This window comes from Ascaphus truei, chromosome 5, assembly GCF_040206685.1.
Source record: "Ascaphus truei isolate aAscTru1 chromosome 5, aAscTru1.hap1, whole genome shotgun sequence".
Lineage (NCBI taxonomy): Eukaryota > Metazoa > Chordata > Amphibia > Anura > Ascaphidae > Ascaphus > Ascaphus truei.
In genome coordinates, this window is record NC_134487.1 from 194,223,369 (window position 1) to 194,246,909 (window position 23,541).

The 23,541-nt window shown below is 44.0% G+C and overlaps 1 protein-coding gene across 5 annotated transcripts in view; it reads right to left on the reverse strand.

Annotated features, from left to right (window-relative positions):
* Nucleotides 1-1,805: 1,805 nt before the first annotated feature.
* The window catches only part of PPP2R2A (protein phosphatase 2 regulatory subunit Balpha), a 57,085-nt gene continuing 35,349 nt past the window's right edge, over nucleotides 1,806-23,541 (reverse strand). For 2 of the 5 annotated variants that reach the window (XM_075601568.1, XM_075601569.1), the window contains exons 3-11: nucleotides 17,490-17,556; nucleotides 15,460-15,551; nucleotides 14,622-14,784; nucleotides 13,999-14,111; nucleotides 13,714-13,891; nucleotides 12,117-12,281; nucleotides 11,490-11,659; nucleotides 9,412-9,503; nucleotides 1,806-2,929 (exon numbers count right to left, since the gene is read on the reverse strand). In XM_075601568.1, the coding sequence (XP_075457683.1) occupies nucleotides 2,650-2,929; nucleotides 9,412-9,503; nucleotides 11,490-11,659; nucleotides 12,117-12,281; nucleotides 13,714-13,891; nucleotides 13,999-14,111; nucleotides 14,622-14,784; nucleotides 15,460-15,551; nucleotides 17,490-17,556 (1,320 nt within the window). In that variant the 3' untranslated portion in view covers nucleotides 1,806-2,649. Of the gene's footprint in view, nucleotides 2,930-9,411; nucleotides 9,504-11,489; nucleotides 11,660-12,116; nucleotides 12,282-13,713; nucleotides 13,892-13,998; nucleotides 14,112-14,621; nucleotides 14,785-15,459; nucleotides 15,552-17,489; nucleotides 17,557-19,519; nucleotides 19,584-23,541 lie in introns of those variants that run through there. The other 3 variants (XM_075601567.1, XM_075601566.1, XM_075601570.1) reach the window with 2 other exon arrangements.

The following is a 23,541-nucleotide window of genomic DNA, read 5'->3' on the forward strand; positions in this document are numbered from 1 at the left end:
AAGGGGGGGAGGAGACAGACAGAAAGGGGGGGAGGAGACAGACAGAAAGGGGGGGAGGAGACAGACAGAAAGGGGGGGAGGAGACAGACAGAAAGGGGGGGGAGGAGACAGACAGAAAGGGGGGGGAGGAGACAGACAGAAAGGGGGGGGAGAGACAGAAAGGGGGGGATGAGACAGACAGAAAGGGGGGGAGGAGACAGAAGGGGGAGGAGACAGACAGAAGGGGGGAGGAAGAGAGGAGGGGGGAGGGAGGAAGAGAGGAGGGGGGTAGAGAGAAGGGAGGGGGAGGAGGGAGAGAGGAGGGGGGGTGGGAGAGAGAAGGGGGATGGAGAGAGAAAGGGGGATGGAGAGAGAAAGGGGGGAGAGAATGGGGGGAGGGAGAGAAAGGGGGGAGGGAGAGAGAGAAGGGGAGGGAGAGAAAGGGGGATGGAGAGAGGAGGGGGAGAGAAAAGGGAACAAGAGGGAGGGGGAGAGAAGGGGGAGGGGGAGAGAAGGGGATGGAGAGAAAGAAAGGGGGATGGAGAGAGAAGGGGGGAGGGAGAGAGAGAAGGGGGGAGAGAGAAGGGGGAGAGGGATGGAGAGAAGGGGGGAGGGAGAGAGGGGGAGAGAGAAGGGAGAAGGGGGGAGGGAGAGAGAGAGAAGGGGGAGGGAGAAGGGAGGGAAGGGGGGAAGAAGGGAGATGGAGAAGAGGGGCGGGAGGGAGAGAGAAAGAGGGGGGAAGAAGGGGGGAGGAGAAGAAGAGGGGGGAAAGGGAAGAGGCAAGAGGGGGGGGAGAGGGAAAGGGGGGGAGAGAGGGAAAGGTGGGGGGGAAGAGAGGGAAAGGGGGGAAGGGAGAAGGGAAAGGGGAATGGAGGAGGGAAAGGGGGGAGGGGAGAGGTCAATTTGTTTGTGTCTCCTCCAATGCAGATGGATGACTCATTTCCCCACCCCAACAATCAGGCAGAGGCATTTTGGTCACAAGAGCTATGGGTCTCCAGACATGGACTTTCATTTCTGCTTTACTTGCTCATCCCATTGCTGCTGCCAGCAGCAAGAGAAATCGCTTAACATTAGGCTTCATATGTTCAGTAACAATGAGAACTTCAAGATCTTTGGTGTAGTCAGGTGACTAGGTCATGGGCATCAGTCCACTGACACTGAGCAGGATGAGACTATAAAACAGCAGTACCACCTAATTGGTCACTACAGGCAGGTGGCACTACTGAATCCCAACAGGGCGATAGTAATACTGCTTTTGTAACATTAGGCTGCGTCCCCGCTGGCGCTAACCGCGCTCATGCTTTAACTGCCCTCCGAGCATAAGCGCCAGGTATCCTGCCTATTTTGCAAGTGCGCGCGGGGGGGGGCGTTGCGGGCAAATTGAGCGCGCTTGAAACTTATTTTTTTTTTTACTCGCGCGCCAAGCTTGAGTAAGCATGTGTGCCTACGCACCGTGTGAGCGGGTACTTGCACATATACAGTTATGTAATTAAAAGCGGCAAGAACCGCGCGCTCAGCGCCAACGGGGGCGCAGCCTTAAACACAAAACCATCTGTGGATAGCATGCAAAGTAGAAGAGGCAAATGGCCTGAGGTAATGACTCTGCATAAAAAAGGTACACAAATACACAAAATACTCCTGCACATGAAGCTACAATTGTGTAAAATGTGATCTGCACCCCAGACCGGCTATGACCGACTTTTGTATCCTTTTTACAGCAAACTCTGGGATCAGATTCCCAACAGGCTGGTCCTGGCACTGAGAGCAACCTGGGAAAAGCAATAGATTTCTTAACAAACAAACACAGACACACACACACACACACCTCCATTCTTTGTCTTTTATTCAGTAGTTTTTATCCTTTCTTTTTTTTTTAAAGTCTTTTTTTCCCTTTCGGTGCCAGACAAGGCAAGAAGTGATTACAGTCAGGTCGTCATTAAAACATTTGTTCAGGACAACTTTCAGCAATAGCCTTTTTCCCAATTCCACCTCCCCCTGCCAAGGTTAACCCATTCCCTGTGTGCTTTATAGCGCTCAGATTTATACCAGCGCTGGGCAGAACAGGAAGCAGGATATATAGAGATAAGAGAAGGAAGGGATGGAATAGCAGAGAGAGTAGCAGAGAACAGAAAAACCTGATACAAGCCACAGAAGAAAGAAAAAAAAGTGCAGATTTGAGTAAAAAAAGAAAACCGAACAAAATAAAGGAGGACCTTGAAAGGAAATTAAGAGTAATGAGATTACACAGATTAAGATAATATTGGAGGGGCCCACAACACTATCCAACACTGCAGAGGTTAATCAAAGTGTGAAAACCATTAACTGCATTTGACATCACAATGGAAAATAATTAAAAAAATAACAGACGACTTGAATCTACAGATCAGGCGAGATGGTTAAAAAGAACAAAAGTACAGTAACCCAGCCGTTACCCTACATGGCGAGCAAACGCGCAGACAGCAGGAGCAAGGTGACTCCCCGCTCAGCTATAAAAAGGGTTTTTCATGGCACCTTCTTAAACACTGAAAGAGTCAGACAGGGAGTGACTGGCAAGAGTTCCCGCACTGTCGGAATTTTTTTTTTCTTTTCGGTTTTTGAATGGGGTTCGAATTCTAGGCTCGACTATCGGAACTAGGCGGACGAGGGACTGTCCATACGAGAATGCCAGACCTAATTGACTCTATCTTGGAATATATACAGGTTGTTGGTGGTTGCCACAGCGATGATGTTCTCCTTGGGGTGCCAGGCTGTGTGCAGAATCTTCTTGTTGAAATCCAGACTGTCCACCGTGATCTCGTCCTTCTTCCGCTTACCACTGGCACACACCTTGCGTGGTTTCAGCACTGTGCGTGGCTTGCTGTTCTCACGTGATGCCTCAAGAGTCATGTCGCGTTTTGTGTTGCGGTCGAACATACGGAAGAAGTTATTGTAGGAACCAGTCATAACGACACTGTGGAGAGAAGGTGACAATTGAGTGAGGACCTCAAGTATCCTGCACATCAGGACACACAGCCTGATCCCGAGACAATACGAGTATACAGCATTTCTGGGATTACATGAATATACCATAGATGCAAAAACAACCTGACTGCATGCATTAGCGTGCACATCCTAATGCCTCTTATGGACAATTACATTATTTAACCAAAACATGAAAACCATATTGCTTTAACATTGCTTTCTAATGTATCCCAAATACATCAGAGCACAGATTTACAGCAATACATTTTGGAAACATCCAATATGGAACTATACCAATATCAGGTTGATGTAAAATAAGATAGGGCATACTTTGTGATACTTTAAAATAAGCGTCCTTTACACAGTAAAGCAAAGGGGACCAAGTAAGACCACCAAAAATTGTGACCAGGTTAAGTATTTGAACATTTTTATAGCAGCGTTTTAGGAAGTGAACAACGAAGCTCTGGACAGAGAAGAAATTCATGGATTGAAAAGAAAAGGAATAATCCCAGATACCTCACGAAGTATGCAAATAAATAGGAGTGAGGGGATATAGTGCGCAGGGAATGGTGAATTGTCCCTCAAAATGAACCACAGTACAGCGACAAAAGGATAACTCCAGCACTTCATCTGAGCAGCACACAGGTGGACTATGTATAAACAAGCGTCTAAAGCTCAAACAGTAAGGAAAAAAAAATATCCCTATATCTTGCAAACAAGTTTGGGGGGGGAAATAAAAAACCAACGCCCTAACTGGAAATCACATAGCAGAAAAATCCTGAAATAATGGCTTATTTTATGAACTGACTGTATTGTATGTTTGTTGTAACCAAGCACTATTTTTTTTGTACATAAAAGCTAAAATGTAATAAGTTGTCTTTGGGCTCTAAATAAATCAAACGCTTTTTAAAGATATTAACCGCATTTTAGGACACATTTTGCTACGTTGAGTGTTAAATTACAAATTTTCCCTTGGAAAACAGGGACCAAGGAGTCTACAGGTAAGATCTGATATTCATGGTGGTGGAAGTGAATTGAAGTGTAGTGTGACGGTTTAAGGGGAAATATTGCTCAATTTATGGACCCTGCAGGGAAATGTCACCTGGTTAGCTAGATGTATTAACCCTCGTCGCATACACAAGTCACATGTACACCGATGTGAAGTTGGTGACAGTTACCATAAGGAAAAGTGCAGCCTTGGACTACAGAGGCCTACCAAGACCATGTCGCTGTTGGATAACCAATGACACTAGTACAAACGTATCAGATAAAACCATACCACAAAGCGCGATTCCAAACCCCAGCATCCTATTCCCCAAAAAGGAGAACACCACGCCGCCGCCAACCCCACCCCCCGCCCTCCCGAAGCTTACAAATCTACAAAAAAAAAAAAATACATTGCGTATTACACCCATAAAAGGCATCTTCTAGAGCCTCTAGCTATGCCTCACTTGTCCCTATGCTGTTTTGTATACCCAATTAGCCACAGACATGGACCTGATTTAGTACAGATAAAACCACATTTATTTGCTAAATGGGGTCCTCGGAGCACTAGTCTAGACTCATTACATTAGTGAGATTAGGTCTCTCACAGAGATTTCTCCCTTTGCCCGTTTTCTGTTTGTTTGTTTATTGTTGTACGACTGGCCCACCAGTGACCTCCTGGATCTGACCTGCCAGTATGAATATACCTGGGGGGGATCCTCAGAGACAAATGTAGACAAATACTAGATTAACCAGAAGTACTCCCATGGGGGAAGGATGAAGTGCACAGCATGAAGAACGATGGAGGCTGGATCGCTCAAAAAGTAAAAATCTTTATTCTGTCATCAGCAACAAGTAAAATCAAGGAACAGCAGAGGAAGCTGCAAAAAGGTGCGTGAAACGCATTAGAGTACCCACTGCTGTTCCTTGATTTTACTTGTTGCTGATGACAGAATAAAGATTATTTACTTTTTGAGCGACCCAGCCTCCATCGTTCTTCAGGGTGTGCACCACTTAATTCTTTCCCCATGGGAGTACTTCCAGTTACTCGTCTTCGCAAGCTGAGTGCACGCCGACTCCAGAGACACATTGATCTAGGAAGTTGTGAGTACTAACTTTTGGAGCCTTTGTTGACATTCAAGTCAGTCATCTACTCAGGACTTTTATTTGTCTCAACTCCAGGAGCCATTACCCTTTATCCACAAGAGGATCTGTTTGTTTCACGGCTATGGTTCAACAGATATCCTCTCAAGGTATTATCATAGGGCTTGTGCTTTCCGCTATGGGAATAACATATGATATTACATGACTTGTGACTACATCATAGTATCCAGATTTATCTCACTACCACAGCAACTTTTGCATGGGTTGCATGTACAGTTGTGTGAAAAAGAAAGTACACCCTCTTTGAATGCTATGGTTTTACATATCAGGACATAATAACAATCATCTGTTCCTTAGCAGGTCTAAAAAGGAGGTAAATACAACCTCAGATGTACAACAACACATGACATATTACACCGTGTCATGATTTATTTAACAAAAATAATGCCAAAATGGAGAAGCCATGTGTGAAAAACTAAGTACATCCTTACTGCTTCCATAGGAATTAAGATGCTAAGTAGCAGACAGGAGCTGCTAATCAAATGCCCTTGATTAATTGATCATCTGCAAGTGTGATCACCTCTATAAAAGCCGAAGTTTTAGCAGTTTGCTGGTCTGGAGCATTCAGGTGTGTTAACACAATGCGAAGGTGGAAAGGCATCAGCAATAATCTTAGAGAAGCAATTGTTGCTGCCCAATCTGGGAAGGGTTATAAGGCCACTTACAAACAATTTAAAGTCCATCATTCTACAGTGAGAAAGAAAGATTATTCAAAAGTGGAAAACATTCAAGACAGTTGCCAATCTTCCCAGGAGTGGACGTCCCAGTAAATTCACCCCAAGGTCAGACCGTGCAATACTCAAAGAAATTGCAAAAAAAACGAGTTACATCTCAGACTCTACAGGCCTCAGTTAACATGTTAAATGTTAAATTTATGACAGTACAATTAGAAAAAGACTGAACAAGTATGGTTTGTTTGGAAGGGTTGCCAGGAGAAATCCTCTACTCTCAAAAAAGAACATGGCAGCACGGCTTAGGTTTGCAAAGTTGCATCTGAACAAATCACAAGACTTTTGGAACAATGTCCTTTGGACAGACGAGACCAAAGTGGAGATGTTTGGCCATAATGCACAGCGCTAAAGTAGCACCATAATCCAGGCACACTGTAATGTATATCTAAAACCAGTCCTGTTGTGAGTTTTACCTGTTCCCCTTTCCCAATATAGAGAATGGTAGATGCTGCACACCAAATAAAGAATAAATGTGGTATAATTACCGGTGCTCCTGCATCTGGATAGAAGCCTGCAGCAGATCCAACAGTGCAAGAAGAGAGGCTACGCAAGACACAATGGATTGGAAAATAATAAAATTTATTGAGCCAATATAAATGACTCAATAAATTAGATTATTTTCAAATCCGTTGTGCCTTGCTTAGCCTCTCTTCTTCACCCTTTCCCAATAAACATGAGACTTTGGGAATGGGAGTTGCAGGTGGGATATTTGGGTCAAAATGTGATTATCTTGTTGACAGGAGTTCGGGGGAAAAAGTTACAGTAGTCACATAATTCTCCCCGACGTGCAGGCATGATTTGCGGTACGCGAGGTGAATTACACCAGGGCAACACAGTGTCCCCCAGAATCCTGGTTTACGAGCCTAAATGTTCCAGGCACATTTCCCCCACATAAATAAGGTTCCCCAAGAGATATATGTTCAATAAAGCAGTGTAGTATGTTTCATACAATATGTAATAAGGTCTATACAGTCAGCCAGAGCATCTACATAGGTGCCGGGATGTCTGCATAGATATCGGAGCACAAAGGAGAGAAAGGATGCCCAGAGGTGGAAGACCGTCTGGTGAGTGGGGAAGGGTGAAGTAACAGGTTCAGAGAACAAAATGCACCCTGCTGGGGCACCTTTTGGATTGCCAGACCTGCTGGAGCCTGCCCAGCGGGTGGCAATGGGTTGGCTGGGGGAAGATGCTGCTGGTAAGCGCATTTTCCCATTGCCTATTCATATTTCCTGCTCGCCCGGCTTTGCATGTCCCCTCCTATGACGTAAGCAGCCAGACGATCCCCCATTCTGATTGGCTGCCTGAGGTACGATACGATCTCTGATTGGTCGCCAGCCCCTTGTCCATGTTAGACATAGAACACCAAGGTCTATGTAAGGGGACTGGCCGATCATAGAACCAGACGATCTTGTGGCTGTGTCGGTAACGCGCTGGTGGACTTTTCAAAGTTGCTCTGTTGGTAATAGCAGAGCAACCTGCTTCATTTTTGGAGCTGGGAAAGCCTGCCTGTCACGGGAGACCAGGTTTATTAACACCTTTTTATACCGAGATCATTGATTGAGCAAAGCAAGGAGGTAAAATAAATTGTAATTCATTTCAGGAAAAGACCTATACAATGTAACACAATTTACACAGTTAACACACTTCTGGGAACAGGGCTAACGAATAAAATAACCCATGGAACAAAATACACAAAAATGACCTCTGTAGGAGCCCTTTCCAATGACCGGGAGGTCCTCACGAAATCCTGGAATTGATTTCGGCAAGCAATGCCAGACTCGATTAATACGTTCTCAAAAACGTGACTTTGAACATTTTCCCACTCAAAATCTTTGAAGCCGGCTCACGTCTATTCAGCACAGAGCATCTTTGAATTTGCCGCGGTTGGGTTGGCGCTTGGAATCTGCGCTCCTGATTGGCTGCAAGGTTTCTTCTGGGTTTCAGTGTCCCATTCACACCCCTCAACAGCCTATCAGAGCGTGGGAATTTCCCTGCCAGCCAATCACCGATTTGTCAGTATTGCAAAGCTGGGAGGGCACCTTTTCCGTTCTGCAAAGGGGCATGCGCCAACCTGGCACCTCTGCCTCTTTGCATACCGTGCCCCCCGTGGCACCAGGCTCACAGAGTCTGGGTTCTGGCAAATGGTGGCCGGATAGCCCTGTGTTAGCCCAGGATGGGGGTACTCAAGCTTGACTGCAATTCCCCGCCTGTTCTAACACCTTGGCATCCTTGAGGCTTTCAAGTCCATAGGCACCAAGCTTGGTAGCCATCTGGTCTCTTGGAATCCATGACTTGGAAATCCCGCAGTTCATTCACAGATAATCAGTATACATATCCCTATTAAACATAACTCTTTAATAAAATATACTGTGTCTTGTATCTTGAGTAACAAAATGTTTAAGTCCCTATTCTGGTGTCAGGGATGGAGTAAGGGGCTTTACTGCTTACACGCACTAGCCTCATCCTTGCCACTCGCTAGAAATAACTTTTAAACTTTTTACACACAAGAAATCACTCGGCTTTATCATATAGCTGGAGCACCCCCTGAACCCCTATACCAGGTTCAGGGTACCTTGGCATGTGTCTGGGCACCCCCCTTTATACTAGGGATCCCCTGTATTGTTGCAGGTATACATTAAACCCTTCATGCCTCGTTTACCTTGTCTGGATTATGCAGCAGCAGGAATCCTGGCGTTGAGTTGCAAGAACGTTTTCAGGATCGCAGTTTGCCCGGAGCAATGTGCTTGGCTGTATCCGAGAATCTCACTCGATTCCCGGATCCAACTTTTGGGGTATCCCAGAACTCCGGAACCCCGATACAGACACATTCTGCAAATACTTTCTCCGGCAAACCCACCCTGAAACTTACAGCCTAGAAATCTCCTGGTCCCAGCACGCCAGGAAAGGAAAAACACAAACAAAACAGTCACAGTAATGCATTTATGACATCTGGGTCCAAGAGCTGACACTCGAGCACCTCAACACACGGATCAGGGGTACCCAAGTGGGCTGAACCTTTATTAGTGAGCCAGGGTACCCCTTCACCGTCACACTGCCTAGCTAAGACTAAGCCAGACGCTAGGACCAAGTTCTGAGAATAGAACAAAGGGTTACGGTTGTCCGGTCTTCCCGAAAAGACTACCGCGTAGCCCGGGATGAGGTCTCGGTCAGGGTAAGCCTTCCGAAGCAGGTGTAAGTGTGTATTCTTTCTGTATTTTGTGTATTCATTTTGTGTCCGCGGATTTCATCCGAATAAACCTCATTTTATTCCACTACCTTGTTTTGCCTATTGAATGATCCCATAAAGTAAAAAGTGTTAAAAGTGCTGGTCACTTTGATCTTAGAAAGGATTGCTCCTTTGAAGTACTAGTGCCGCCTTTACTAGGACCAACGTTTACCCAGAAGTACCCCCACCAGTGTTTCAGAAGGCCGCACTAGATTATGAACACACTCAACCTGTGTGTTACTCAGATGTATTCCTGCAGTTACCATTTTAAGTTATGTAGAATCTATGGACTGTTTTCAATAACTTTCTATTTATAAATCAACAGCTGTAAAAGTGTTAACAGAAACTGAAGCACAAGCCACTTACTTGTCAGGGCCGTTCCAACAGCACTCAAACTTGTCAAAGATGCAGTCGTTTTCATACAAGGAGCAGAGTTTACTCCTGAGGTATTCATGTACCTTGAAAAAAAAAAAAAAGTGTACTCTATAATATCCATGGTGTTACACGGTATAACAAGTCCGACTTCACAGGTATTTGACATTCATTCTTTATGCATTCCAGGTGTTTTTTAGTAGAGGACGATGTACTAAATCTCTTGGAACAGTTAGTCTGAGTGCCAGAATATCAATGTACACAAGGCATATTGATAATACTCAAACCCACTAATGATACACCATTGCTCAGCTTGTGTCTTAATTGTAAAGGGAGGTGCACACGGGATACAGTATGTATAGACCACACTGAATGGAAAAGGAATCCTTGTAAATGTCTGACACTCCCCTAAATGAGACCTATGTAATGATGCATTGTAATATGTAACATTCATATACCCACAAATGGCTGTAGTCCTCTATATATTGTAATATTTATAAAAGGAGGCATTTTGATTGGGAGATAAAGATCCACCCTTACCCCGAATAAGACTGTATATTTATGCGAAGCCTATCACATATTTATCTAGAATTTGGCTATTTTATTAGTTTGAGTGTGAAAAGTATATTTTAATGCATTTTAAATAAAAGTGATATATTTAAGTAATAACCCCCGAAGGACAAGGCATTACTGGCCAATAATGCCCTGGCTGGAAGAGTTGAAGCACTTTAACCCAGCAAGGGCGTTATTGGCCAAAAATGCCCTGTTCTTCTGGGATTATTACTATTATAGGCTAAATGTAGGCTTTTTTCATAAACAGAGAGAGAGGTGAGGGGGGGAGGGGTGGGAGAAGAGAGAGGTGAGGTGTGGGAGAAGAGAGAGAGGTGAGGTGGGGGTGAAGAGAGAAATGAGGAGGGGAAGAGGAGAGGGGGCAGAGTGGTGATGGGGAGAGAGTTGGGGAAGAGAGGTGGGGGGACAGAGGTGGGGGGGGGGAAGAGGGGGAGAGAGGTGGGGGGGAAGAGAGGTGGGGGGGAAGAGAGGTGGGGGGGGGGAAGAGAGAGTAAGAGAGGTGGGGGGGAAGTGAGGGGGGGAAGAGAGGTAAGGGGTGAGAGGTGAGGGGTGAGAGATGTGAGGGGGAGAAAGAGGGGTGAGGGGGAAAAAGGGGTTAGTGGGAGAAGTGGGGGGATTTGGATGAGTGGAGGGGGAGAAGAGGGGAGGATAATAGGTGGGTGGAGGAGAGATGGGGAAGAGAAGTGGGGGGACAGTGTTTTAAACTACAAACTAAATAAAAAGCAAATAATTACCTCAGCAAAAGCTACAGTATAAAGTAGTGGAAGAAATATGACTTTGTTGCAAGCAACAAAGTTACTAGTTGGGACCAAACAGCTTCAGACAGCACTAGCAGCTGTGAGAGAGACTGCATGCTGTATGGCCAAGCTGTGTGAGGAGAGGAGCGGAGGTGCAGCTGTGAGAGAGCCTGCATATGCTGCCGAGCTGTGAGGAGAGGAGTGGACTGGTAACAGTTTTTAATTTCAAATTCTCAGCGCCCGTCCCCTGCATCCCTGAAAGCTGAATTGGCAAGTTGCCAAAAATTCCAGGCATTACTGATTGAATCATGACCGGAATGTTAACCAATCAGAGAGCAGGGATTTCAAGAATGCCTGGAATTTTACAGCTTTAGCCTATAATAGAATGAAATCATTAAATAGGTCTAATTTAATCGAGTGAGTAATTTACAGGGATTCCTTCTCTGTTCTGTGATAATACTAAAACCCCTCTGAAGTCAGACTTGCTTCACCCTGCATGTTATTACAGATCTCAGGGCTGTCTGAGATCTTTGTATACTATTGAGAACTGAGAAGGATCTGATGAAAAAGTCTATCCTTTACAAGTTTGTTGAGGACACTCAGGCCTTCACTTACCAGAGGCCTGAAAGCCCCCCACAACCATCTCACACACAAGAGACATGCCGGCACATTGCGACTACAGATAAGCACACTGCTAGAAATGTTGTCAGCGCAGAGCTCCAGCTATCTGCCCAGCATGCTGCCCCATCTCCTATAACGTCTTACCTGATAGGTTTCCACTGGCCGGTTCTCCATGTTCAGGTCCCAGATCTTGACCGACAGGTAGTCCCTGGTCATCAAATATCGGCCGTTGTGGCTGAATTTCACATCCGATATGGAGGAGATGATCTCTGAGAAGAATGACCTGTTGCTGGGATCCTCTGGCTCCTCAAAAACTGGGAACAGAAGTACAAGGTTCAGGATGACGCCTCCTTCTCAAACACCATTCCAGCCGAGGCGTCCCAGGATAATGATTACTGGATGGATCACTCAAAACTCCAACCGTAAAGATAAATATAAAGCAAAGGACCTCAAATCATCGCCTCTGAAATGGACTCTGTATTAGTATATCAGCTGGCCAGGTGATGCACCCCAATAAAGAAACTGTAATGAAAAATTAGTGGCTGCTAAAAAGGAGGAAGAGAGAGGGTAATTCAATATTTTAAGAAGAGACTTCAAAGTATATTGATTCACCACCAGCGTCTCAAAGTCTAAAAAAAACCAAAGTGAACGGACTGACCGCTGGCAGTACAAACACTGGGCCCCACACCAAGACACAGACTACTAGCAGCAGTTCTGCCCCTGATTAGAAAAGGATGACCTGATGGGACCCTGCCCCTCAGGCTGACTCACGCTTGGAATGGCGGTCACACAGTGCTGACTCCCGCATGTCACACAGACGGATGGTGCCTTTGCTGCTGCTGTATACAAAAGTGTTGCAGTGATGGGGGTGGAATTCTGCAGCTGTGATCACCTCCGTCAGTTCCTCCATGTTGGCAGGTTTAATATCAACTATGTCTGTTGTGGGGAGTGAAGGAACGAGCAAGACTTTGGGACAGGGATATCCCAGACCAAGAACAAATGAGATTAATGATTTGAGAAGGCCCTGCTAAAAGATCTTACTAGAGACAACATAGAACCTCGCATAAAGCCCACTCAGTGTGACCACATTTAAGGGAATAGCAACAATGAGCATTAAAAACACACACAAAAAGGAAGAAAAAACAGTTCTGAGAGGTCTCTAGATTCCTGGTAGTTCGCAGACAGGAGAAGCTTCCCTCTTGGTTTTGATGCCTTAGGCCGCGCTTATAGTGCCGGTGACGCAATGTCGCTCGAAAACAAATGCATTGTTGGCGCCGCATGCGCTTATAGTAAGCGCGACGGCGACAAAGCGACGTGATTTTATGAAGCCGGCAATATTTGATTTTAATGGGGCTGTCGCCTCATGTGACATCCCCTGAACCAATCACTGGCCTGGTCACCTGCGACGCCGCTGCAAAGCGAAATACAACTTTCGCTAGCGGCGACGGGTGACGTCACGCGTCGACTGCACTATACGCGCGTCCTTAGGCTGCGCTTATAGTGCCGGCGGCAGCGACATCACGTCAAAACAAATGCATTGCCGCCGTCGCGACGGCTTGGTCACGATCGCTGGAAGTCATCGCAATTTGAATTCCAACGACCGTAGCCTGACGTCACTGGCACTATAAGGGTAGCCTTAGGCTAAGGCCCCGCTCCCTCAGTCAGCGCGCCCGCACTACAGACAGGCGGCGCGCTGACAGGCACAGACCGCGATATGCGGTCTGAGGGAGCCGGAGCGGGGCGGGAGCGGGAGGGATCTGATAGTGGTGCCGTCCACCCCCCTACCGCCACCTACACACACACACACACACACACACACACACACACACACACACACACACACACACACACACACACACACACACTTTAACCCGCAGCTCCTTCCCTCCCCCCCGCCCAAGGCGCCTCCCATCTAGCTCCTTCCCTCCCCTCCTCCCCATTGGCTGACTCGCGTACCACATGACGCGTCAGCGCTGAAAATCACTAGGATCTTGCAGCATCGGCCGGCTGACGCGTCACAGTATGTAGTCAGCCCTGCCGGAAGGAGGCAGCGGGGGCAAGGGCCATTAGGGTAAGGGTCTGGTGGCCCGCGACCGCGCGCCACCGGCCGCAGCGGGTTCGCAGCCTAAGAGAGCAGATCCTACTAATGACCACGTGTGGGATACAAAACAGGAGCTGCTAGGAAACCAAAGGAAGATGGTAGCGCTTGGCATGTAGAATACAGAAAAGAGCTATGTACTGAATTACAAAACACCTGTGTACTGTGTGAGGACTCTGGGCTACTCTCCGAGCTAGGTTCTGCTCTCTCCTCCTAGGGGTACCTACGTCGCAGTGAGATCTAAGCAGTGTCCCATGTACTAAAGGATACTAAAGCTCCTGTCTGTGATCTCCAAGTGCCACAAGTTGACCCGCAGGTCATCTGCTGACAGGTAGGTTTCATAGTCGCTGTTGACAGAGATGGAGTTGATGTGATACGTGTGAGCGTTGGCGAATATCCTGCGTGGACTTGCTTCCACCATCAGGTCCATGGGGCGGAAAACTGGCACCTGCAATAGACAACAGCTTGTGAGGCAGAGCTTGGGTAAGGGGGTTCAGTCATGGAGAAGAGAGCAACCCTGATCGTGATCAAAATAGGTGGATGCTGCGCACTCACCCTGAGCGTGGTCACAGTGGTTGGATCCCTGTATCTTCCATTCTCCTCCTTTAGATTGTAACCCTCTGGTCTCTTGTCCCGTTCACTGATTTTCCACAACTTTATTGTTTTATCTGAAAAGGAATAAACAAGAGTTTTCTTTCTGTATATGCGTCGGGAAGAGAGTGGGCCAGCATGGGAAGTGGAATAAACGCTCTACTCCCAACCCATATATACAAGCACCTGCTGTGTTGGAGATCTTTGTTTCCTTACAATATCAACCATCTGCTTCATATTTATGTCAAGATAGCATTATCCTCTGAGTCCTGAACATCTAGCGGTTGCTAACCTCCTGTGTGTCATGAGCTGGAGGAACTTGATGTTTCACTGCTTTGTATGCACTCCTATTTTATTGCCTAAAACAGGACTATTTGAGATACAGCCCTGACTCTTTTGACATAATGGGTTTCACATGGGAACCCTAGCAGTGGTAAGCAGAGAGATGACCACATATTGGTAGCCTTACTCACTTGCGACTGCAGCATTAACAGTGTCAGTGCTGGAGGGGTTTGACGTGAAGCATCAGAAACAGCCCCCTCTGGTAGTGAATGGTTAAACATTCCACGCTCAGTGCCTCCACTCACCATTAGTAGACAACAGGAACTGTGCTGCATTTTTCTGCGGTAACCATCGAATTTTGTTGATCTTCTCTTCAATTTCTAGGCTCTTCAAGTAGTCAAACTCTGGCTCATGGCTCTGGAAGGTGCTGTAAACACTATACTCCCCCCTGTGATATGGACTCTTACTCTGCAGAAAAAAAGATCAAGGAACAAGATGACCGACTCAGTTCTTAAATCCCATGCACCTCATGAAACCAGAACATACCACCAGGTGGCAGCAGTTGAAAACGGTAGCAAACAACTAAACTGCAATATACAGAGGCATCAGTATACCACTGCGCTTTTGCATGTATGCAACTGTATGCCAGGGATCACAGTTCATTTATCTGGATTTAGCAAAACCACAATGAGGTGAACGCAGGGGAGTCTTCCAGAGATGACACATGCATTTTAGCTCCATGCACCCCTATGCCGACGTTCCCGATACTGGTGCAGTTACCGGCATTACTTCATGGTAATTTAAATGGCTGACCAGAAGTAAACAGTAAATCAATGATGTTGCAGCTTCCTATTGGCTGAAAATTTAGCAGGCATTTTGGTTCCCTTGAAGAGCGACTTAAACCTGGTAACTTAAACAGTAAGTATCAAGAACCAGGTGGTTCCTGCAGCCGAAAATAGTGTGGTTCAGCTCGGGAGGGGGGGGAGGGGCTGGTTCCAATGCTATAAAAAAAACTACTAAGGGGGACTGTTGCTTTAAGAGAATTACAGGACAAACTTAGGACAGAATAAGAGTCAAACTGTGTATAAACTGGCTTCACGTTTTATAATCATACTTCACTGAAATTAGATTATTTGCACTAACCTCCTGTTGGAAGATGACCACTCTCCCACCTTTGTCTCCTGTTGCTAGTAATTCTCCAGAATGATTAAATTCTACTGTAGAGATGATATCAGCTGCAATTAAAGAAGAGATGAGTGATGCTCGATTACAGATTTACTGGGCAGTAGCAATCAGTAAAACCTACTCGCTTCTTGAGGGAAAAGCAAAGAATAGCTGGTATTGCAAAGGCAAGGGTTTATCATCAGCAATCACTCTGCCTGAGCCAACAGTGGGTGTGGTTAGTTAATTGCTAACCTAAAACACGTGGTGGGTGTCCCTATTTAAACAGAGGTTGCTCATGAATCCTGAGCTTGAGTGTGCTGATCTGCGTGATTGGTTGATTTCAAGTGCTGGTTGTATTAAGTGTGCAGTTAGAACTAGAAGCAGTTTGAAGGAAGGAAGGAGTTAAACAAGGTATAGTATATTGAAGTACAGTTTATTGTTAGTACTTATAAACTTCATAGTTGCTATAATGAGCAGGATTGAAAATGACACTCAATGCCCATCTTGCCACATGTGCACTTGGAGCAGCTGTTCCAAGGAGCATACCGCTGTGAAAAGTGTGAGCGAGTGGTCTCTTTAGAGTCAGAGATTGCTGACCTGAAGAGGAAACTTGCAAAATTGAGAAACATTGACAATCTTGAAAGGGGTTTAGTGCTCATTGAGCAGGCCCTTGCTTCGACTAGTGGTGCAGATGGTGGCACTGTTAGTGAGGAGCAGGTAGGTAGCTGGGTAACAGTTAGAAGGGTATGCTGGGGCAATAGGGAGCCAGTTCTGAGCTGACCTATCCAAATGGATTTGCCATGTTGAGTGAATATATTGGGAGTGTGAGGGCAGAAATAGCAAGGCTGGGGAGACCGATTCCTCTAGCAGCCAGGGGAATAGTTCCTCCAGCACAGAAGGGACTCGGGATGCCCAGATACAAAGAAAGATTGTGGTGGTAGGGGACTCCATTATTAGAAAGGTAGAGAGGGCAATCTGTTGCCATGACCGCATGAACCGAACAGTTTATTATCTCCCGGGTGCTCAGGTTCGGCACATTGCAAATCGGTTAGACAGATTGTTGGGAGGGGCTGGGATTGACCCGGCGGTCTTGGTAAATGTTGGCACCAATGACAAAGTTAGAGAAAGATGGAGGGTCCTAAAAATGATTTCAGAGATCTAGGCCAAAAAGCTCAAGGCAAGGACACCCAAGGTAGTATTTTCTGAAATACTACCAGTGCCATGCGCTAAGGCAGGAAGACAGTCAGAGATTAGGGAGGACAATGCATGGCTAAGAAAGTGGTGTAGGAAGGAGGGTTTGGGGTCTTTAGAGCACTGGGACTTCTTTTCTGAGAGGTGTCATCTATATTCTAGGGACGGATTGCACCTCAATGAAGAGGGATCTTCTGTACTAGGGGGGAGAGAACGTTCAAAAGGTTGGAGATTTAAACTAGGATGGAAGGGGGAGGGGAACAAAACAGATAATGAACTAAATAGAATAGATGTGGAAACAAGGGGTTATGGAGGTAGAATGGGGGCAAGTTTGAGTGCAACAAGACACTCATAGTAAATACATATAATACTAGAAAACTTCTAAAGACTAAACCAAGTTGGTGCAGAAAGGAATGAGAAGATAAGATAATAGTACAGGCTGAAAAAAAAATTAAATGCATGCTTGCTAATGCAAGAAGCCTGACAGATAAAATGGGGGAGCTAGAATTGATTGCTACAAGGGAGCAGTATGATATCATAGGCATTACTGAAACATGGTGTGATGAAACTCAACACTGGGTAGTTAATTTAGAGGGTTATTCCCTTTTTTGGAAGGATCGAGCAAATAGAAGAGGAGGTGGACTATGCTTATATGTTAAACTGGATCTAAAACCTATTATAAGGGAAGATGTTTATGAAGGGAATGATGGAAATGTAGGACTCCATTTCCACAGGCTCAGTACCACAAGATTGGCGAAAAGCAGATGTGGTGCCTATATTTAAAAAAAGAGCTAGATCACAACCGGAGAATTACAGACCTGTAAGCCTGACTTCAATAGTGGGGAAACTACTTGAAGGTTTATACGGGATAATATTCAGGAATACCTATTGGAAAACAAAATTATTAGTAATAGTCAACATGGATTTATAATGGGTAGATCATGCCAAACTAACCTTATTTGTTTATTTGAGGAGGTAAGTAGGAATTTAGACCAGGGTAATGCAGTTGATTTGGTCTACTTAAATTTTGCAAAGGCTTTTGATACGGTTCCACACAAGAGGTTGGTGTACAAAATAAAGCAAATAGGATTCAGTAAAAATATATGCACCTCGATTGAAAACTGGTTGAAGGACAGACAAAAGAGGGTTGTCATAAATGGAACTTTTTCTGGTTGGGTTAGGGTCGTGAGTGGAGTACCTCAGGGATCGGTACTGGGACCACTGCTTTTTAACTTGTTTATTAATGATCTTGAGGTTGGCTTTGAGAGCAAAGTCTTCATCTTTGCTGATGATACTAAATTGTGTAAGGTAGTAGAATCAGAGCAGGATGTAATTTCTCTCCAGAAGGACTTGGAGAGACTGGAAACTTGGGCAGGTAAATGGCAGATGAGGTTTAATACAGATAAATGTAAGGTTATGCATTTGGGATTCAAGAATGAACAGGCAACTTACAAATTAAATCCGGATAAATTGGGGGAATCCTTGATGAAGAAGGATTTAGGAGTGCTTGTAGACAGCAGGCTTAGCAATAGTGCCCAAAGTCATGCAGTAGCTGCAAAGGCAAACAAGATCTTATCTTGCATTAAACGGGCAATGGATGGAAGTAAACACAATTATGCCCCTTTACAAAGCATTAGTAAGACCACACCTTGAATATGGAGTACAATTTTGAGCGCCACTCCTTAGAAAATACATTATGGAACTAGAGAGAGTGCAGAGAAGAGCCACCAAATTAATAAAGGGGATGGACAATCTATTTTATGAGGAGTGGCTAGCTAAATTATATTTATTTACATTAGAAAAGAGGCATCTAAGAGGGGATATGATAACTATATACAAATATATTCGGGGACAGTACAGGGAGCTTTCAAAAGAACTATTCATCCCAATGGCAGTACAAAGGACTCGGGGGCATCCCTTAAGGTTGGGGGAAAGGAGATTTCACCAGCAACAAAGGAAAGGGTTCTTTACAGTAAGGGCAGTTAAAATGTAGAATTCATTACCCATGGAGACTGTGATGGCAGATATAATGGATTTTTTTTTTTAAAAAGGTTGGACATCTTTTTATAAGGGAAAGGTATACAGGGATATACAAAATAAGTAAACATGGGAAGGATGTTGATCCAGGGATTAATCTGATTGCCAATTCTTGGAGTCAGGAAGGAATTTATTTTTCCCCTTATGAGATATCATCGGATGATATGACTCTGGGGTTTTTTGTTTGCCTTCCTCTGGATCAATAAGTAATTATAGATATAGGATAAAGTATCTGTTGTCTAAATTTAGCATAGGTTGAACTTGATGGACGTATGTCTTTTTTCAACCTCATCTATTATGTAACTCAGCACACATCAGCCCAAACAAGTTCACCATCAGCTCATACAGGCTGATCACTTCCTGTACCGTAACATACTAGTGATGTCAACCAGGCCTAAAGGAAGTACGATGGGAAGAGAAGTGTAAACATAGAACAGACAATGTATCATCTCTCTAATTTCACAGAGGGCAAATATTACAGATTGCAAACGGAATACAACTTCCAAAACTTGTGACGCTGTGACAGTGATTCTACTATACAAAAAGTGGGGACCTCAAAACATAGGATCATGGTCAATGTGGAAAGAATAACAGTAAAAATACAAACCAACAGATGAAACAAATGCAATTCAAACGTATTATGCGGATACCTCTGTCACAGGATGACCAGGACTTATATACCAGAGATCAATATCGCCAGACAAACACAGGAGTTTATAAAATTAAATTACTGGAAAAATATATCCACAACAGTACATATACACAGACAACACTAACACTAAACTGGGGGTAACTGGGAGTACCCAATAACCTAGGTGTGGGGGCCCTCTGTTAGAAAATGATCCCTGTTTTGCTCCCATCCTGTGTTGAAGCAGTTACCGCTTCAGCAACTCCAGACCAACCGACACTCAGCTGCTTAGAATTCTGGGACCTGCAACTGCCACTAAACTGACAGTAAGGGTGTACTTAGTTTTTCACACATGGCTTCTCTATTTTGGCTTTATTTTTGTTAAATAAATCATGACAGTGTAATATGTCATGTGTTGTTGTTCATCTGAGGTTGTATTCACCTCACTTTAAGACCTGCTAAGGAACAGATGATTGTCATTGTGTCCTGATATGTAAAACCATAGAATTCAAAGATGGTGTACTTTCTTTTTCACACAACTGTATATGATGATATGTCCTAACCTGAAAGGAAAGGGGAAAAAACTGGGGTTCCAAATATATGGGATTCACTTCCAAATGAAAGAAAAACTGGTGTGTAGTTTATTCAGTATACTTTCTATGAGAATTGATATCAATAATGCAGAAACCCTTTAGCAAGCATATAATCAAATGAGAGATATGTGTGAGTAGTCTTCTGGAGGTGTTAGCATTGGACTACGTTAAACTGTCCCAACCTTTTAAACTGTCCCAACGCATAGAGATGCAACATACCCTGAGTTAAGGGAAAGGTCGCTGGCAATCTTTCAAACTTTCCCACTGAAACACAATTAACCCCCTGGTCCCTGAACTGCTGGAACCAGGTTTACAATACAGCAATGTATAACATATAAAACATATAGCATAATACACTGTGTTACTGACAGGTAGAGGTAATGGCAGACTTAACCTTTATTAACAGCAGCCATATTTACCCTTACCGTCACATCCCCATCATACAGACTCCTGTGTATGAGGAATCCCAAGGTCTGTGTGTATTTTGGAAGAAGAGAGTAATCTAGTCATTAACATCTCTTCCCGCCCTCCCCTTTCAGAGCTACACTGAGTTTTACCGTAACCGTTGACCTTGGTATTACACACAGCGAAGAAATGTGTCAAACCATGTGCAGGAGATTGGACACTGACAGATGGAAGGTAACGTGTGATGAAGCATTACTCAAACAGCTGCTCAGTGTAAAACACATACAAATAAAATACACATCTGTCTAGTACACATGAAGAGTGACACCTTTCTATATTGTAATTACAGTTAAATAATTGATGAGGTTGAAAAAAAGATAACGTTCAACAAGTTCAACCTATGCTAAATGTAGATGATACTTTATCCTATATTTGCTTACAGTATATTGATCAAGAGAATGGCAAACAAAAAAAAACCCAGTGAAATATCCTCTAATGATATCTCAAAAGGGAAAAATAAATTCCTTCCCGACTGCAAATATTGGCAATCAGATTACTCCCTGGATCAACATCCTTCCCATGTTTACTTATTTGATATATTTATGTACACCTTTCCTTTCTAAAAAGATGTCCAACCTTTTTTTGAAGATATCTATTGTATCTGCCATCACAGTCTCCATGGGTAATGAATTCCACATTTTAACTGCCCTTACTGTAAAGAACACTTTATTTTCTTGCTGGTTAAATCTCCTTTCCTCCAACTTCAAGGGATTATCCTGTGTTGTTTCTACTGCCCTTGGGATGAATAGTTATTTTGAAAGCTAGTATTGTCCCCGAATATATTTGTACAGCAAGGTCCAGAAATAATTGGACACTGATACAAGTTTTGTTATTTCGGCTGTGTACCAAAATAAATTCAAGTTACAGTTAACTAATTAATATGGGCTTAAAGTGCAAATCTATCAGCTTTAATTTGAGGGTATTCCCATCCAAATTGGAGGAAGGGTTTAGAAATTACATCTCTTTAATATGTAGCCCCCTCTTTTTCAAGGGACCAAAAGTAATTGGACAATTGACTCAAAAGCTGTTTCATGGACAGCTGTGGGCTATTCCTTCCTTATTTCATCATCAATTAAGCAGGTAAAAAGGTCTGAAGTTGATTCCAGGTGTGGCATTCGCATTTGGAAGCTGTTGCTGTGAACCCACAACATGCGGTCAAAGGAGCTCTCAAAGCAAGTGTAACAGGGCATCCTTAGGCTGCAAAAAAAAAAGAAGAAAATCCATCAGAGAGATAGCAGGAACATTAGGAGTGGCCAAATCAACAGTTTGGTACATTCTGAGAAAAAAAAAAGAACGCACTGGTGAGCTCTGCAACACAAAAAGGCCTGGATGTCCACGGAAGACAACAGTGGTGGATGATCGTAGGATCCTTTCCATGGTAAAGAAAAACCCCTTCACAACATCCAGACAAGTGAAGAACACTCTCCAGGAGGTAGGCATATCATTATCCAAGTCTACCATAAAGAGAAGACTTCACGAGAGCAAATACAGAGGGTTCACCACAAGGTGCAAACCTCAAGAATAGAAAGGCCAGATTAGACTTTGCCAAACAATATCTAAAAAAGCCAGCCCAGTTCTGGAACAGCATTCTTTGGACAGATGAAACCAAGATCAAGGTTTGGAACGGCTCATGATCCGAAGCATACCACATAATGTGTGAAACACAGTGGAGGCAGTGTGATGGCATGGGCATGCATGGCTTACAATGGCACTGGGTCACTAGTGTTTATTGATGATGCGACAGAAGACAGAAGCAGCCGGGTGAATTCTGAAGTGTATAGGGATATATTGTCTGCTCAAATTCAGCAAAATTCAGCGAAGTTGATTGGACGGCGCTTCACTTTACAGATGGACAATGACCAAAAACATACAGCGAAAGCAACCCAGGAGTTTTTTATAAGGCAAATAAGTGGAATATTCTGCAATGGCCGAGTCAATTACCTGATCTCAACCCGATCGAGCATGCATTTCACTTGCTGAAGACAAAACTTAAGGCAGAAAGACCCACGAACAAACAACAACTGAAGACAGCTGCAGTAAAGGCCTGGCAAACCATCACAAAGGAGGAAACCCAGCGTTTGGTGATGTCCATGCGTTCCAGACTTCAAGCAGTCATTGCCTGCAAAGGATTCTCGACAAAGTATTAAAAATTAACATTTTATTTATGATTGTGTTAATTTGTCCAATTACATTTGAGTCCCTGAAATAAGGGGACTGTGTATGAAAATGGTTGCAATTCCTAAACGTTTCATACAATATTTTTGTTCAATCCCTTGAATTAAAGCTGAAAGTCTGCACTTCTATTGCATCTCGGTTGTTTCATTTCAAATTAATTGTGGTGGCGTAGAGCCAAAATTATGAAAATTGTGTCAGTGTCCAATTATTTACGGACCTAACTGTATATATACTATATACAGTTAGGTCCGTAAATAATTGGACACTGACACAATTTTCATAATTTTGGCTCTACGCCACCACAATTAATTTGAAATGAAACAACCGAGATGCAATAGAAGTGCAGACTTTCAGCTTTAATTCAAGGGATTGAACAAAAATATTGTATGAAACGTTTAGGAATTGCAACCATTTTCATACACAGTCCCCTTATTTATGATTGTGTTAATTTGTCCAATTACATTTGAGTCCCTGAAATAAGGGGACTGTGTATGAAAATGGTTGCAATTCCTAAACGTTTCATACAATATTTTTGTTCAATCCCTTGAATTAAAGCTGAAAGTCTGCACTTCTATTGCATCTCGGTTGTTTCATTTCAAATTAATTGTGGTGGCGTAGAGCCAAAATTATGAAAATTGTGTCAGTGTCCAATTATTTACGGACCTAACTGTATATAGTAATCATATCCCCTCTTAGATGACTCTTTTCTAATGTAAACAAATCTAGTTTAGCTAGCCTCTCCTCATAAATCAGACTATCCATACCCTTAATTAATCTGGTGGCTCTTCTCTGCAATCTCTCTAGTTCCAGAATGTCTTTTCTATGGAGTGGTGCCCAAAATTGTACTCCAAATTCAAAGTGCATTAATAAACTGTCATAATACTGTTTACATCCCTTCCATCCATTGCCCGTTTAATGCAAAATAAAAGCTTTTTTGCCTTTGGAGCTATTGCAAGACATGGGGCACTATTG